The sequence below is a fragment of the Gavia stellata genome, chromosome 11 (assembly GCF_030936135.1).
Source record: "Gavia stellata isolate bGavSte3 chromosome 11, bGavSte3.hap2, whole genome shotgun sequence".
Taxonomy (NCBI): domain Eukaryota; kingdom Metazoa; phylum Chordata; class Aves; order Gaviiformes; family Gaviidae; genus Gavia; species Gavia stellata.
In genome coordinates, this window is record NC_082604.1 from 979,046 (window position 1) to 997,116 (window position 18,071).

Consider the following 18,071-nt stretch of genomic DNA (forward strand, 5'->3'; position numbering starts at 1 on the left):
CGGCTCCCTCCGGCCTCTCGTTCCGCCGCCGCCACACTCGATGTCCGGCTTCGAGCCGACCCCAGGCAGCCCCGGCCGACCTGCACCGGGCTCCGCGCTCGGGGGGGGTGGAAAGCTGCATGTGGAAGGCCCCTCCGCAGGGGGACAGCCATCCCCCGAAGAATTTGTAGGCGGAACGACGAGGCCCGAAGCAGCTCGTAACGCCTCAGGCCCGCGGCGCTGGTGGGCACGGAGCAGGTCTCCAGCCGCTACCGCAGCGCCCGGCGCTAGGACGGCTTCCCGCCCTGCCGGCAGGGAACTACAACTCCCAGAAGGCCGCGGGGGTGGCGGGCGATGCCGGCGCGCATGCGCGCGGGCAGCCAGCGGCCAGGGCGCTGCCCCGCCCCCTCGGCGCACCACCTGCAGAGGTGATTGGCTGCGGCCCGTCGCCAACCGTGGGCTCTGATTGGCTGCGATGACGGCTGAGGCGGTTTCCGGAAGGGGGCGGTGGGAGGAGAAAGAATATGGCGGCGGAGAGCGGAGAGGGACCGCAGGAGATGATGGAGGGTGAGAGCCCGTCGGGGGCCGGCACGGCCGTGGCCGCTGAGGGATTCGGGATGGCCGGCCTCTCGGGCACCGCCGCTCGGCGGGGCGGCTGCCCGCTGCGTGCGGTGGGGCTTGTGGGCCCTTCGCGGCCGGGCAGCCCCCGGGTGTCCAGCCCGAGGGCGACTGCCCGGGGGGGACGGGGCCCTGGCTGGCCACCGGGACGGGGCCCTGGCTGGCCACCGAGCCGGGACGGGGGGGGTGTTACCTGAGGTATGTTGTGGTGTTTTGTCCCTCCCCGGGGGCTTCACGCGCGAGAGGTGGAAGAAGTGGGTTTGTGGAGATGACCGTGACGTAAAAAATAAAGATAATGAGAAAGAAATCCCCTGGCACGGCATTGCTTTTCCTCAGTCGCCCCCTAAAACGAGAGCAAATACTGAGGGGGGACCGAGGAGGAGCCAGGGTGGCCACCGGAGTTGTGGCTGTGTAAACGGTGAAGGGATCTCGCAGGCTGTGCTGGGGAGATAGTTGCTTTTATCTGCAGGGATTTTTTTAAATTTTTTTTTTTTAATGCCTTCACGTCTTTGTGTCATTGGTACTACTGTACACGATACTGATTTTTTTTCCTAAAAGCTTGTAAAATGTAATAGTTCTAATTCCATCTCCATAATCTTTGGAATTGCACTTGATTGATCTAAGAAATTTCCTTTTTCCTCCAGTCTTCTTCCCAGATTGTTGGTTTTAGGAAGATGTGATGGGAGGAAAAAGTGCATCCAAAATCAAAGTAGAAACAAGGGGTAAGAGGCCTTTTATTTAAGACTAAACCTTTCATTTAGTTAACTTAGGATTTCTGCTAACTGCATAGTGGTACATGTGAATCCTGGTTATTATATCTGCTTGCTACTTCTTCCCCCCACCCCACTGCTGAAAATAGCCTAATTCTGCTGTTATGTATCTTATGCAGTTGATAAGCGGATTGAATCGGAGGAGTCGGGAGACGAAGAAGGGAAGAAGCAAGCAGTTCGCTTAGTAACAGACCTCAGTCAGCAGAGCCTGAGAGATGAGCAGAATGGCGAGAACTCCGCAGGTACCTTGCCAAGGGAAATGATCGCGTTAGGAAGTGTCGTCTTACCAGCGCTTACAGTAGCGTGCATGTATCGGTTCTTTCTGTTTCTTGTGGCGATGTGATGCTTATATCAATGTTAGTGAATGACATGAATCTGCCCTACAGCAATCTTCTTTAAAAATAAATAAATGATAGTGTTATCATTGCTAAAAGAAAGCTGCCTTCCTTTTATGGAACCACTGATATTAGACCTTTGTTGTTTTCTTATTTATTTATCCATCCAGATTTCGCTTTGAAATCTTTAATATCAAGATGCAGAACGCCTTTATTCACGCTTTTCTTTGTGGAAACATAGTAACTTTCTGTGGAAAGATGCTGGAAGCGTTCATTAGAAATAAACATAAGCAGCTTTTCATAATTCTGCTTTACTGTGTGTAGTTTTTTACCTGAAGACTTGCCAGATTCCTTTGGAAGGCAAAGATGAATATTTCCAGATAGATTGAAGGAAGCTGTCAACTGTATTTTTTTAATTTCAAAACTCTAAGACGTATCAAAATTGTATCTGTTTGAATCCTCTTGACTTTAAGCTTTTGCTCCTGTTTTTACTGTTTGTATTAGAACATTGGGTAGAAATGTTGACAGACTTTTTAAGCCTGTGCATGTTTGATGGAAGGGTTTGCTTTTCAGTAGCTTGCATGGAATTTGTCAGAGCAGATCCATGTCTGAAGACCCTGTATGGCAATTTGATCAGGGCTTTTGGTGTTAGCTAACACTCCGAGATGTCATAGCGTCCTTTTGAGAGAGATGTTTGTCTGATTATTATTGGTCTGGAAATGGAAGTGAAATAATACAGCAAATTTCCTGCAGCAAATTTTAATCCTTTTTGACTGGGCATCTACTGCAGATCCCTCCTAATCTTAACCTTGCCCGTTAGAGTTTGCGAAAGTGTTTTCCGTACCAGAAAATTATTGTGCGAATTTTAAATCTTATCCCCTAACTATAAATGAGCTCTATCTAGTTATAATTAATTGATGATCATAAAAAAACCCTATATATTAATTAAAAAATGCTGTGGTGATGTCTGTAAAAACAAATTGTACATCCCAAGCACTATGTGATCAATACAACCATGCAGCTCAGTCAGTCGCAGTTTTCCTTTGCACGCATGTAACATCGAGTGTTTGTTCAGCTGATGTAATTTAGCTGTGCATTTGAGGTTATATTTTGTATGTTGTTCCCCTGGGAATTATAATACTAGAGAAAATGCTTCAAGTGACATACTTTTATTCCAATGGAAGCAAGAAAAACACATTCAGATTTCGTGGCTGAATTACATTGGCTACAATTTAATGTAATGAGTGTATTGTTACTTCTTCTTCTTCCAAACTGTTCGGATTCAGAAAACTTCTACTAGGGCAGAAATCAAGCAGAGGAATAATGTTGGAGCATTTGAATTTGTTTCCATGGCCAGCTTTGAGTTTCTCAGCTGAAAGGAAAATAGAGAGTTTTCCACATTTTTCACAGAAGATCATAAATAGAAAGAGCTCGAGCAGCTGAAATTTCATATTCATCATTTAGCTAATTGTCTGAGGAATAGCACCTCTGTTCAGAAAGCTTAAAACTTAGCTATTTATAATATTTTTTCATGAATATACTGTTAAAAAGTGTAGTTAGGTTTTTAGTTGCTTTAAATGCTTGTGGTACTGTGAACTTACATAACTCAGTAACTACTGTTCTGTACTGCGGAATTTGGGTTTCCTGAATGTCGTATTTTTTTCCTACATCTGCAAAGCTCTGTAGCTCGCAGGCATGGGTTACACAAAAATTCGCTTAAGTAACTTCACTGCCAGAGCAATGTTTTTTCCCCTTGAGAAACCCACTGCATTAAAAATTGTGGACTAAAGCGCTGTTTGCATACTTACTGCATGCAAGTGAAATTGCAGTTCTGTTTGTGAAGTGATTGTAGAAGGGTCAGTTTAGGGTGTTTTATGTCCACTTTGTTCATTAATAAAATGTTGGTTGACAATTGATAGGACTGTAAATTTGCTAGAACCATTTTTGTTTCTCTTCGAGAGAGAAAATGTACTTTAACATTCTCATACCAATACTGATTTATCAGTGTTATCGGTGTACACATCTCACTCAGACTGCTACATGGAGAGCGTTTTATACGCAGTACATTAACTTTATAAGAGTTGGCCCTATTACATAAACGCTAGTGCCTCTGTGTTCGGTTTTAAATTGCTTTTATTTCAGTGAATTCGATACGTGTATCCTGTGTGATTTGGTTTTGCGCCTTCGGACTTGTGTGCTTTTTCTCCCCACGTTGGCTCTACCAGGACTGGTCACTGAAAGCCGTATGGCAAAAATACGAGGAGGGGATGTTCTTGTATTGATGAAGTTCCTCCGTTCTGAGCTACCCTTTGACAGATCCCGGAACAGAGTGTTTAACACGCTGCCAAAACCAAACGTGTATAAATGGTCTGTAATGCGTGCTGTGATGAAAAACGTAATTTTACAGAGACGCCTGCCAGCCAAACAAGGTCGAAGGATATTTTTGACTTGAATTTTTTTTAGTTGAGGATTGTTTTTTTTTTACTGAGTGCATGACCGGCTTTACTGTTGGACAACTTTAAAGTCTCAAAAGGAGAAGTTCCTTCGCTATGAGTGCTAACTTACTGATAGTACAACTTAATACAAGGGGAATAGTTTGGGTTTTTATGTGGTACGTCAAATAACTGTTGTTCCAAACTCAGGCTGCATTCCTGTTAGCTGCATATTCAGCTAGGGTGCTTGTTTGGCCTGGAGCACTTTGTGCTGGCAACCTTTGCACCCTAGAAATAGGTCAAAGAGATGCAGCCTTAGTAGCAGCAGGGCAGGGTATCGTGCTCCCCTGCTGAAGTGCATAGCTCCTGATCTGGAAGAAAAGTAAGAAAACTCAAGTGTTGCCCACTGCTAAAATGCTGGCAGGCGTATGTATGCGTGTCAGTTTTGGTGGCGTTTCTATACCGCCATTCGATGTCACCAAGTCTACCAGCTCATTTCACATCACCAACATATAATTTATGCTCCCTGCTAATTTATGCTCTGAAGAATCTTAAAAGATGAGGGACAGGGGGTTGCTTTTCAGTCTTAACTTCTGTGAGTCAGTTTAGTTAGTGCTCTTTCCTATTTGAATGCCCAAGCAAGAGCAGTAGCCCAAATACAGCAAGGTATGATGGTGTGTGGAGCTATCAAAACCTTGGTGTTTGATAGCAGTATTAAAAATCGTAATGCTTGTGCTGTTCATCCTTACAATGCTACTTACAATGCCAAGCATTGGTAGGAAAAACACTTGTTAAGTATAGGGGGCATTTGGCATCTATGAGGACGGTCTAACCACACTGGGCTATAAAAATAGTCATTACTTCTGGGTTAATGGATGAGCTCGCGTACAGTAATGCAGGAGTTAATGCAAAGCCTTTGGGATTTGACTGTAATTAAAGTTCAGAAGCTACGCACACGAAGTCGGAAGGGTTTGCACTTTGTATGTCTGTTTTGCAAAGTCGAATTAGACTTTCTTTGGAAATTGGTGCAATCAGCACACCATCTTCAACAAATGGGAATAGGGCATGAATTATTCAGCATGAATTTATCCAGTAAACTTTGCTCTCTCTTGTGCTGTGAGAGAAGCACAGCAAATGTTGGGCTGTCTTCCAGAGCTATAAAGGCATTTCCCAAGAAAATGTATGCAGTGTGATAAACACTGTTTTCTGGCATATTAGTGAGTTAAGTCAAACGAAAGAAGGGAGATCCATGCAGACGTGTACAACATTGACATAAACTGGCAGTATTTATGGAGGAAAAGCTGAAGGGTGGGATTGCTGAGATGCTTGGTCATTCCTGGCACTATCACTAGACAGTTTAGATTCCTTCTTGGCAATGTTGTTATTAGGTTGTTGGAGGAGCATAGACGCTTTGGATGGTGTATGTTCAGAGGGGATGATGGTCCTAGGTGTAGAGAAAAGGAATCCTGCCCAGATCAGTCTTAAGCCAGCATTATTCAGCAGCCCCACAGGCAGGCTGGGGAAGGTGCTGTTCTTTCTGTCTTTTGCATCTAGGCATTCTGTTGTTACGAAAGCTTTTTTTACAAGTAGCCGTCATGATGAAAGCCAAATAGGTGAAGTGTATTTTTAATGCAGCAGAACATCTGAACTGTGCACCTCATGGTGTTTCTTCTAAGGGGCATTTGCTCCCTCGGTCTCTGTGGATGTTAGCCATTGTTATCTCGCCTTTAGCTATCAGATAGCAGAAGTTTATAATGTATTTGCTTCTCCTGCAGGAGAAGCAGAGACACCGGTGGACATGGAGACAATTAGCCTGGACCCAGAAGCTGAGGTAAAGGCAGATTTTTGTCCTTACTGGCTTTATACAGCGAGAAGAAAAGGTAGGCAAAGGCAAGTATTGAAACCTTGTTAAAAGATCTAATTCTTCTGAAGATGCTGGCTACCATGATCTTCCCCAGTATTGATTCAGAGCCTTTAGACTAGAAGTAGAGATGTTTTATTCTTGATCAGTAGCTGAAACACTTTGTTAGGAATTTAGAATTTTAAATTAAGCATGGACGCACTGAAAGTGGGGCTATGCTCCAAGCATTGATGACGAGCTACAAGCTTTTGTGAGAATATCTTTAATGAACTGATTGCTGCTGTCAGACCCATGATTTGTAATAGGCACAGCTACTTAAACCGGCCTTGCGCCTTGGCATCGGCAGCCTCAGGAGCCTGTTAGTTGGAGATCTTTTGAGCTTGGGTAGTAAAGTGCTCTATTTCTCTTTGATTGACTGACCTGCAAAACTGGAACATCTGGGGCTGGACAGCACAGATGTGAAGTGCATCAGCTGATTGCCAGTGCAGAGTTAATGTTCACAGAACAACCCAATTATTTGAACTATCAGTGGTTCCTGTTCATCTGAGGCCTGAAACTGGAAGTAGTAAGGCGTGTTCCAGTTAAGCCCTAGCAAAGTGGGTAAGAGAATTTTCTGCAACACTTTATTCATGCTAGACAGCAGAATTTGTCTGTTTCGGTAAATTCAGAACTTACTGCAAAAGATTTCTAATTTTGGCGAAGCAATGCTCGGACTCAGGAAAGTGCTGTTGCCTTTTTGCACATACTGTGTTTGCAGTTGACCAGCTTAGGCCCCATGCTTCACCTGTGGTGGTAAAATCATATGCCAAACCCAATTTTCACAAGCTCTTTGAAGGGAAGTTTTAATGAACTAAACATTCTGTAAGACTATAATTTTCCTTAGAACAAAGTACCAGGTTGGTCTTTGAAGAGTGTTTTGAAACAACTGCTGAATTCCTCCATTTCTCTTTCAGGATGTTGACTTGAATCATTTCCGAATTGGGAAGATTGAAGGATTTGAGGTGCTCAAGAAAGTGAAGGTAACAGTCCTAAGGAACAGAGAATACCTCTTGAAGCTGGAGATCTTGCATGTCTAACCTATAAGAGGACAGATACAGGAGTCTCTTTTTGGCTGAGATCCTAATGAGTTCACTTCATGTTTAACTGAAGGAGGTAGTGTTTACCCATTTGTCAAGTAGCAGTAAAAATCCCGGGGTTTTGCAAGTTGGTTTTGGAGGTGGATGAGAGACAATGCATCACGGCTTATCCTAAAATATACATTCTGTACTTGCACAGCAGGCTTAACATAGAATAATGTAGATTGAAAGGACCTCTGGAGGTCTTTAAACCCCGGTTCAAAGCAGGTCCAGTTAGAGCGTGTTGCTTAAGGCCTTCTCCAGTCAAGCTCTTGAGTATTTCCAAGGATGGAGATTACATAGCCTCTCTGGGCTGCTTTTCTAGTGTCTGACCATCTTTATGGTAAAAAGATTTCCTTCTGTAGAGTTGGAATAAAACAAGAAAAGATTCTGTTTTTTAAAAAAAAAAATTCAAACAACAACAAAACTTAATGGGGAAAAGAACCCCCAAAACTCTATTGTCTGTATGCCAGAAGGCATTACGTGCTGTTATTCATATCCATTTTCCTGTTTGTTTTTAAACTTTTCCCCAACTGTTAGACTCTGTGTCTCCGTCAGAATTTGATTAAGCGCATTGAGAACCTGGAGCAATTGCAGACCTTGCGGGAACTGGATCTCTATGACAATCAAATTCGGAAGATCGAGAACTTGGAGTCTCTAGTGGAACTTGAGTGAGTCCAGGGGAATCACCAGGATTAGGTTGAGGGTGGTTTGCCACTCACTGAGTTACTCATGCTGTACTTACTCCAGTATTTATCACCCAGGCCTTTCTCAGGATTCATTTGGGTGCTCTATGAAGGATAATGTCCGTTCTCCATTGGTATTTAACCTGTGCAGTAAACTAGTTTCATAATCCTGAAGCTCACCAGGGACAGTCAGCTGGAAATGAAATGTGTGCTGTATAAGGCAGCGAGAATGATAGGTGGTTGCAGCTTCTGTGCAGGTGCGGAAGCGCGCAGGCACCGCTTGCAGTTGGCAGCGAGGGCTCTGTATAACAGCTTTTTATTCCTGCAGAAAATAACAAGAGATTTCAGGTGAGATTAGGACTTTTTTTGTGGGGTGTTAGGGAAGGAGTAGCGCTCTTCCCAGTTTCTGGCACTTGTCTGTGATCACTCCGGAGATACATTACAAAACTGTTTCCACTGGAGCGAGGAGGACTGACCTACTTCCCAGAGTCATAACCGCTTCGCGCTTACGGGAGGCCTTGATGTTGTCCTGTCGGAGGCAGATCTTGTAGGCATGTACCTTTCCCAAGGAATACGCAGTACTGAAGATTGGCTTCCTCCCACAGTGGCAGCTCCATGGCTGGGCAAAATAATGGCTATCTTCTGCATGCGACAGATTTTTTTTATTATTAATTTTATTTTTCCCTGGTACACTATAGAAGTATTTTGAAAGTTATATTTGTTGTCATTTCTGATAAAAAGACATGACGCTTAATGACTCTAGCTTTAAGGCCTAGCAAAGTGCTCGATCTCTGCAGGTAGTGAGGTTCCCCACCAATTTACAAGTGCCTCTTCTAGAGTCATCCACACCTGATGGACTGAAGAGACCTTTGTTTTGTTTTACCTTAGGATCCTGGACATCTCCTTTAACGTTCTGCGACACATTGAAGGACTAGATCGGCTTACCCAACTTAAAAAACTCTTCCTTGTCAACAACAAAATCAGCAAAATTGAGAATTTGAGCAACTTGCAGGTGCTACAGATGTTAGAGTTGGGATCCAATCGAATTCGGGTAGGCTTGCACTACAAGATGTTAGCTGCAGAGTTTTGAGCTCTTTGGCTTGGGATTAGCTTTTTCTGAAAGTGCACTTCATTGACTTCTACTTGCAGTTTTGTTCTTTTTATCGTTCCAGTCATTTAATGTGTAATTGCTTATTGCTGCGCATGCTGGATCCTTTAATGATGTATGCATGTGGTGCCTGGCTACTAAATTACTGTTTATGAATTTCTCTCTTTAATGAACTCATGCATCCCCTGTCTGTTGCCTTTTGCAGATGACGATTTCCTCCTGATAGAGAGCCAAGCCTATCAAAACTAGCAATTACTGTTTTCTGTTACCTTCCCAGAGGCTGGTGCTCTGTCGATAACACCTATTGAATGCAGATTTCGTTCTAGTTTGATTTGTAGGTGTAATTGATAACCTGCTACGTCAGCCAGTCTCACTCGGGGAAAAAGATTTTCTTGAGGCATTGCTCTGAAATGCCTCAAAAACCTGATACTGTACTCCTGATTACTTTTTTATTTATTGTGCAGTTTATTACCTTTTCAATCTAGGTGATTTAAAATCTGTGCCACTTAAAGGGAAGCAGTTCTGAGTAGTTTCTCCTGTCCTTAAGGTATGCTTTTCTGCATTTTGCCCAGTTTGCAAGAGAACTGGTGAAACAGATGACACAAAAGACTTGCAACGTGCAAAGTAGACTATTAATTTTTTAGAAGCTTTTTCAATTATATACGCTTTAGAGAACACTTGTAACAGATGAGTGCATTCCAATCTGAAAATTGTCTAAGCTGGCACTCCCCATTTACAGCCTCTGAAAAATTACTTGTTATGCTGAAAGAGCAAATTAGGAAAATAACTATTTGTCCTCTGTGTTTCAAGCCTTGTGGAAGCACGCTTCTTTTTCGAGAAAGGAAGGAAACTTCAGCTATTACAGACAGCCTTTTAAAGCAGAAATGTGTGCTGCTTTTACGAACTGGAAAAATTTTGTTTCACTCCTAAAACTAAACCTGGACTGACTTCTTTTCCATCTGCAGGAATTTCTACTTTGGAAATTAAATTACTTAGGGGAAGAAATCTAGAGTGTGAGAACATCAGCCAGATCAGATGAGAGATTAGGACCCATAGAGTTTGCATAGGTTGGGGGAACGTGGGTTAGAGAGAGATGCACTTTCCTTTTTCAGAAGCATAACAGGCTAAGCACACTGATCCTTACCTTTCAAAAGCTGGGTTAAGCAAAACTGTACTGTATTCCATACCTAAGCATCGTTACCTTGTGCAAAAGAAAAAAAAAATCCAGCTAGATTTCTGAATGGATATTTAGGCAGTACGTCGTCACCAATGTTGTCAAGCCAAGGAATCTCTTTTAAACAATGAGGTTAGATGTATTTTACATGTGTTTTCTCAGTGTTGAGCCTGAGCATGTTAACAGAACAAAACAACCGAAAAACCCAAAGTTATCACACAAAACAAGCTTCTTAAATTACTTTAGTGTTTTTTCTGATTATCTTTTAATTCTATTCTGGCTTCTTCAAACAGCACTGCTCTATGCTTCTGATTGCTTTACTGGAGTGAGTAACCTGTACCTAGGCTAGGCATGAAGAAATACATCTCATGTTATTTGGGGGCAGCTAGAACTCTTTGGAAAGTTTTCTGTTGGTAGGGTTTTCTGGCTATGTGCTTTACAGGCGGGCATATCCTTAACTCTTTAGGGCAAAAGCCTATGGACTGCCTGTTCAGGCAGCGTTCTTGGCTCTGAGATGCCTGATATACTCATCCCCTGTGCATTAAAGCTTCTGCAGTAATGCTGTCTAAGTCCTTTTGCTGCACACTCTAACCTTCTGGAGTGCACTTACCCTGCAGTCTGTCCTGACTTATTAAGTACTTGTAGTTCTGTCCCTTTTGTATGAATGGTGGGGGAGCAGAACTTCATGCTTGAGCTGATGCATTTTCATGCTTTTTTCCCCAAAGTTGGACAGAGGCAGCTATAAGGCAAGCATTTCTTCATTGGTTCCCTAGGTTTTTTCCCCTCATGTCCATCTGTTTCATACTCTCACTTAAGCGTGGCTTTTTTCTAGCTTTAAGTAGCTTTTTATTTCCTGACTATTTCTTCTCAGTATCCTCAGAGTCACAAGTATTTCCTCCTCAGGGCTGGGGGAGCTACCAATGAGCAACAAATCTATCATTTTCTTGCAAGGTCAAAGCAGGGGTAAGTCCACCGGCTAGAAGGAGGGTGAATCCAAATATGAGCTGATAAATACCTTGTGTTAAATCTGTTGGCAGTTGTGGGACAGAGGTTGAAAAGCTTCTTTCCCTTCCAGAGCGCATCTGTAAGTTCATAGCTTGTGTGTTTGTGTCCGTCTTCCTCTTCCTTCCTTTACACATGCACAGGTAAACGTGCGCACGCACACACACACACAGAGTAATCTCAGTGGTGTTAGGACTCAGTGGCCTGTCTCACTGGCACTACTAGTCTCTGAAACTTTGCCAGGCAAGAAGGATGTTGAAAAGCAGAGATGTCACAAGGTACTTGAGCGCAGATGCACAGCTATGTGTGTATCTATATCCGTATTACTGTTTTTCTGTGAGCTGAAGTCTGTTTTTAAAATTCTTGTCTCTTTTAACAGCATCTTTTTTGAATTAAGAGGCTTTCCCCTGCAAAAAAACCTGTATTTTCTTCCCTTTTGTTTACAGGAGCCTTGTTTTCTAAGCCCACCCTTTCCACCCTTTCTTGCCCCTTTTTTCTCTTCTGGTCACGCTTTCTGGTGCCCCCTTCCTTTGTAAATATAGACTATGGTGGTTCTTGATGCCTCAGAGATCCTTATTTTCTCCCACTGAAGGCTGAGCTCGGGACTTAAACTGGTATAGCATATATGTTCTGCCAGTAGCGTATACTTTTAAGTGATGTACATGTTTTTAATTGGTATGTGTATGTTCTGCTAGTAGCATGAATATATAGCCAGTAGTTAAATATATTAACACATACACCCATGAAACAGTTAACCTTGCTTATGACAGAGAAACTGTTGTGCAGAGAAGCTAAACAGCTTGCTTCTGACTCTGTTATGCAGTCACTGATGGCTAGGACAAAATTTGCAAATTGTATTTTCTCCCCCCAGATTCTCTTCCCATTCACTAGTGACTCATTTATGAAGCAAGAAAAAAATGTGTATCTCCTGCCCTGGATACACCTCATGGCCCAGGGACTGTCACTTTCGGTGCTCCCTGGGCCTTTTCATTCTCTGCTCTTGCTGCCTGGACAGTGGAGGCAACAGCCGGGACAAAGCAACGTGACCTGTGCTGAAAGTCAGCGAATGGTAGTGCCACAAGCCAGCTGTCACGCGGGCTGAGGTTCGCTGTCACTGCACGCAGTCCTGCGCTTCGCTCTTGGGTCACAAGGGAGGCCCTACCTTGTGCGCGCTTTGTGTTGTGGAATTGGCAGGCTTGTGTTTCTCAGGAGCGCAGCTCCGTGGGTCAAGGCTATAAAATGCCAACCACATCTACCGGTTGGAGTTTTGCATCACAGCAGTGACACTGTCTCCTTTGGTCATTTTGCAGGCGATTGAAAACATCGACACCTTGGCTAATCTTGACAGTCTGTTCCTTGGAAAGAATAAAATCACCAAGCTCCAGAACTTGGATGCGCTGACAAACTTGACTGTGCTCAGTATACAGGTATTGATTCTACTTTGCACTGTCATGTTTTGAACATGTTACATGTTTTGAACAGGTTACATGAACCACCTTGTAATTTATGATAAGCTCTTCTGAATCAGCAGGTCTTCAGTGTTTGACCCAAACTCCTGACTGGAAGAAAGTGTGATACTCTCTGTACAGTCTTTTCTCGTCCTTTCATATTAAATGAGATTGACAGACACTGATAAAATGATAAAACAAATGTTTGATTTTTATGGAAGAGAGAACAGGAAATGAATGTTATCCCCCATTTCCTTCCTGAAATACTGTTTTCTAATATATTACAATGACATCAAATGAGTTACGCCAGGGAAGTCATTATAATGGCAGTGGGCTCAGTGTCACTACCCTCTTCCTGAAGAGGGAAGAAATGTGAACAAACCTGTGCTAAACGAAATCTGTCCTTAATGAGCTTATGGAAAGTTTCTTCCTTTTTGAAAGGTGGAATAAAAGATACTCAACTAATTTCTTTCACTGAGTCTCCTTCTCATCCATATGACAATGCTAGTGCATTCTAATATTTCTTACAGCTGTCGGTAAGAAAGTTATACTGGCTACACCTTGTAGTATCTGTAGGGGTAAGAAAGTCATACTGGCTACACCTTGTAGTATCTGTAGGCATTGTTAGTCTACAGGACATACAGAATTATGTACAGCAGAATGTATTGGGACTGAAGCATTGTAACTTCCCTTCTGGTCATTCCATTAAAAAGACCTACAGACCGAGCGTTATTAATGCCTAGGCCTGTTGTTCCCAAAGACACCAGGTGGAAAACTTTCAGGCTACAACTTTTGATGGGAAGGTCAGAGTCTGGTTCTTCTAAACTTAGAGACTTTGGATCTCCTGGAACTTCCTTGTGCATCGGTGGTCCAGAGATCAAACGAGCAGACCTCGAGAGGTCAACGTGGACCCAAGCAAACTGTTTCCCCTTCCCATCCATACTTCAGAGAAATGCTTTTTCTCCAGTGACTCACTTGGGTTTTTATTTGTTTAGAGTGGGCTTAAATCGCTGTTACACTTTCAGAATAACCGTCTGACCAAGATTGAGGGGCTGCAGAGCTTGGTGAATTTGCGCGAGTTGTACCTCAGCCACAATGGCATCGAAGTCATCGAGGGACTGGAGAACAATGTGAGCAGGCTCTTGCTAAATATGTGACAGAATTGTTGCCCTAAGCTGCTCCTGTTAGTGGCTGTGCTTTTCTGGAAGTTTTTGTTCATCAGCTTCCCCAGTTACATGTGGGGTCCTGAGTCTCTTGAAAAGATGACAAAGATCGGAGTTGGTAGGTTAAAATATCTTGCACTGGTGAAGCTCCTCCAGATCCTCAGGAGTAGAATTGTTTTCATGACCTGGGGAGGGGAAGACCAAGATGCAGTTAGTGTCGCAGCCTGGCTTATCTTTGGCAGTGGAAAGACTGCTGGCCACAGCTGGCTGTCTGAGCTGCAGCCTTTCGGACAGCAGTTTGTCAATAACCGTGAGTTCTTTTCAGTAGGACAACAATTGGAGCTGGGACTGGAGAGACAAGCCGTGGCATGTGGCTTGTCTTCGTGACAGTAAACATTTCTACATTTCTGGAGAGGATTGATTCTGCAGAAACCTGTAGCGTTTTCGTTCTCACCCAACAGTAGATGGCATTGTCAGAGAGCAGAGACAATCTGGAACTTGGTTTTGTGCAAGGCAGGAAAAGAAACTTTTTCTAAAACTGTTGAGTTTCCTGCTGCATAAAGTTTGTTCAACTCTGCTGCTTGAGAGGACACTTACGATCTGATTTTTAATGGATTCCTCTTAACGTACTACGAGGAAAGCTCACTTTTTAGGAGCCCTTGGCTGGCAATTGCCAGCCGGCCAGTAATTGCGTTTATTTTTGTCACATGGCTTCTGGGAGGTCAGTAACCCAGCTTAATTAAAAACAATCTTCCTCGCTATATTTAGGCAGTGAGAGTTCTTGTGCTGTGTGTAAGCAGCTGGCAATAATGTGGTTTTGCTTCTGACAGTTTCCAACTCTGGGCCTGAAAAAAGTGGGACAGAGAAGATGAAAGGAATTCCGGTCTAATGTTTTTGTGTTTGCTTGTCTAGAACAAACTCACAATGCTGGACATTGCATCCAACAGAATCAAGAAGATTGAAAATATCAGTCACCTAACAGAGCTGCAGGAATTCTGGGTGAGTGCAGGCTGGAGCTGTTCCCTGAGATGTCTGTGCAACGGTGAAAGAAACCCTTCTGACGGGGAGCTGTGGGAGGGTGGTGTACGTGTATGTCTTGGAGTAAACGCTTGTTCTGGTGACCAGCTTTAAGATCTTGACAGTCTGCATGGATAGAGTATGATGGTCTCCCCTAAGGAAAGAGTTGAGGTTAAAAAAATTTTTGCAGGGCTTAGTGCTAACGAGCCTGCCTCTGCCTAGAAAATAGGCCCTGCGTTCACGCTTGTGGTGGTTATGGAACAGCCCTACTGTGTCCTATTTTTGCACGTCCCATCTTTCTTTAAGTGAGCATGGCAGTGTAATGGGGGAAGCTGGTATTGTCTCACCACTGCATCGGAGCACAGTACCTGTTTAGAGCAGAGTCGGTATGTTCATGTCATTACAAATACAAAGAAAATGAAACCGTCTTCTGGTTTACTTCCATTCCTATGAGGTAGATAACTTGTTTAGGGTTGCTTCTGTTTCTTTCTGGCACCCTAAATAGCTAAGCCCTTTGTCATTCCTAAGTCTGGTCAGGAAATACGCAGAGATACCCCCCCTGAAGCATCAGTACCCTGCCATATTTGGGAGCTGTGTACAAATCTACTCGTGTTTGGGGGAAGAAGCAGCAGATGTTTGCAAGTTGGCACGCGCTTCAGCTCTTGAGGAGTTTCTGCATGTCAGGGCCGAGAAATAAGAGTTGTGCTGCTTAATGTCTGTCATTTGGAGTTCAGTTATTTAAACTCTTGGGCAGAGGCTGGGATAAAAGGGGTGGAAAGCAGCTGCAAATGAAACCAAGCTAGAGCCTGGAGTCGAGCCTATTTGGACCATTTTCCTCATCTTGCAGCGTGGCTTAGCAGACGGCTAGTGGTGTTATCTGGCTGTGTCTGTTCCGTGAGGAACTCTTTAAATAACAGGAGAAGCCTGTTTAACATGACATCTTTTGGGTGGTAAAAATGAGACAGTGCAGTGTGGCTGGCGTGGGACCTGTCGTGATCCTTTGCAATTTCCTCCGGTCGTCGTCTTTGCTGTTGCTCTACTTAGAGAAGAAGGCATTTCACAGCTGTTTCCACTTGTTTTATGGAAAGTAAAGGGAAGATCCTAACCTCATTGGACTTCCTTTGCAACAACACTAGTGTGTTTAAAGAGTCCTTTGTCAAAGCAGAGCGTTGGCCAAGATCTGTTAGCTGAACCTGGAAAATGTCCTCCTGGCTTTTTTCCGCAGGTTACGTGCTTTTTGATAAAGAGCAGGGCAGGATTTTCTTTGATGTGAACAAGTGTCGCATCTGCTGATTTGTATTTTTTCGCTGACTGTAGAGTTGAAGCCACATAACAAAGTCGGTTAACACCTTAAGGAAGCAGAATTTCAAATCCTAGATACTGTGGGAACCTTCTCACGCTTTCCCAGTACCACTTCCCCAGCGGAGGGACGGAGATGTCTGAAGGTCAAGTGACTTGGCTGAAGTAATGTTGCAACGAGCTGTAGCAGAATGAAAGAGCTAGCAGGTTTTCTTCAGAGTCTTAGTCCAGGGTCTTAACTGCAAAGCCATCTTCAGCTGGAACACTGGCAGTCCCAGTGATGAAGCAGTTTTCTGTCACTGAACTAGCTGGAGGGAGGCAGCTGGAGAAAATAGAGCTGCGTATCTGCCACGCAGCAAACAGGGTGCACAAAATTTCCAGTTTACCGTGGGTGGCCGACGCGAGGAAGAACAGTTGTTGAGGGGGGCCAGAGCCAATCCACCGATTTTTATTCTCTTTTTAATTTTTTATTTAAAGGTGGTATTGCTGTAGTGACTGCCTCTGTATCCAAAAACAAAGGGTGGCTGAAGTCTGTAGGTTGGACAGCACACGGCCACCTTGCACACTTTGTTTCCTTGCCAGACAGTCGAAGCGTTCATCCCCTTGCCTGGGGATTCCTCTGCAGCGCCGGCAATGAGGCAGCTCGCGCGCTGACAGGAGGAGAACCTGAATCGGAGCGCTTGGCGCTTCATCCGCAGTCCGGAAGCATTTATTTGTGGGGAAGTGATGTAAGGGGGAGAGGAAAATGTCACTTTCCACATCAGTCTGGGACCTTTTTTAAGGTTTCCTAGGACGTCATGAAAGTAAAGATAGATGTCACAGTGGCAGAAAATCTTGACGTAAAGATTTCCAACTCCTAAATGAACAATGTGTGGGCTGGGACACTGTATGGTGAGACTGTCCTAATGTCTTGCTGGGTCTTTCCTGGCATACCGGTTGGACTGGATACGCTGTCAGAAGGGTGGAGCGTTTGAGCGGCAACCCAGGACAGTGTGGTTGGAGGTAGTTAGTGAGGCCTGGAGTGTGAGACAGGAAAGCGCATCTTGGAGGTTCCAGGGGGAGGAGGATCATGTAGACTGTGTCGTCTTATATGCGCGTGAAGGCTGTACAGCGTTACTGCCACCGGGTAGTAGTAATCCTCCTGAGCAGCGTGGGTGTGGCTAGGTTCCCGCTAACCAGGCTTATTTTGGGAGTATCTGTTTGTGTGAGTGTGCCTACATGTGCTCTGCAGATGAACGATAATCTCATTGAGAGCTGGAGCGACCTGGATGAGCTGAAAGGAGCGAAGAACTTGGAAACCGTATATCTGGAGCGAAACCCCTTGCAGAAGGATCCCCAGTACCGGCGCAAAATCATGCTGGCCCTCCCAACTGTCCGGCAGATTGACGCCACGTTTGTTCGATTCTGAGCCTCCGGCTGCCCTCTCCCTCCTGCCCTCCTTGGAGAAATGTCCCAACCGGGTTTTTTTTATCCACTTACCACTCCCCAGGTCTTCAGTACACTGACACTCGCAGAGCAAATGGTCAATAAAAAGCACTGAATACCAGATCTTGTGTACAATGCACTCATTGTTTTTGAAATGTTGTTGTTATTATTATTATTATTATTAAATCTTAACACAAGAGACTTCCTTGTGCTTGTGTCTGTTATTTATGTGGGAGGTTTTGGCAGCAAGTATTTGCAACAGACTGAAGCCACTTGGAGCCGCCTGCGGACTTTTGTTGACTCTGTGACACACCTTCAGGTTAGTAAAGTCCTTGCAAACATCACTTTTCCAGACCCAGTGGTCCGTAAAAATGTGGAAAGACAGTGATGGTGTTGACGTAGAGAGGAATCTGATAAAGATGCTCATCCAGGTTATCAGGCACAAGTCAGTGCTAAATAGCTGCTGGTAAAACTGGGGGGGGCGGGAAGTTAGCCTTTCTGTAGCAATTTTTATTTTATTACAGGTTCTTTGTTGGTGGTTGTGACTTCATTTGCCTCCTGATTTCCCAGGATTTGTCAGAGCAGAGTGCCGCAGATGCCGAGGTGTGTCGCTTCTCCTTCCTGGGCTGAAGCCGAGGC

General features: G+C 44.1%; 1 protein-coding gene across 4 annotated transcripts; it reads left to right on the forward strand.

Moving 5' to 3' along the window:
- The first annotated feature begins 503 nt into the window (after positions 1 to 503).
- On the forward strand, positions 504 to 17,633 carry PPP1R7 (protein phosphatase 1 regulatory subunit 7). Of its 4 annotated transcripts, none has more exons than XM_059822633.1 (11): positions 504 to 546; positions 1,487 to 1,609; positions 3,090 to 3,092; positions 5,910 to 5,965; positions 6,949 to 7,014; positions 7,651 to 7,781; positions 8,685 to 8,847; positions 12,391 to 12,507; positions 13,554 to 13,658; positions 14,604 to 14,690; positions 17,239 to 17,633. In XM_059822633.1, exons 1-11 carry the CDS (start codon positions 504 to 506, stop codon positions 17,413 to 17,415), a joined length of 1,071 nt encoding a protein of 356 aa, XP_059678616.1. In that variant the 3' UTR covers positions 17,416 to 17,633. The 4 variants fall into 4 exon arrangements, with proteins under 4 accessions (XP_059678616.1, XP_059678614.1, XP_059678615.1 ...); XM_059822630.1 differs by lacking the exon at positions 3,090 to 3,092 and adding an exon at positions 1,242 to 1,319 and having other exon boundaries at positions 518 to 546; XM_059822631.1 differs by lacking the exon at positions 3,090 to 3,092.
- Positions 17,634 to 18,071: the final 438 nt, after the last annotated feature.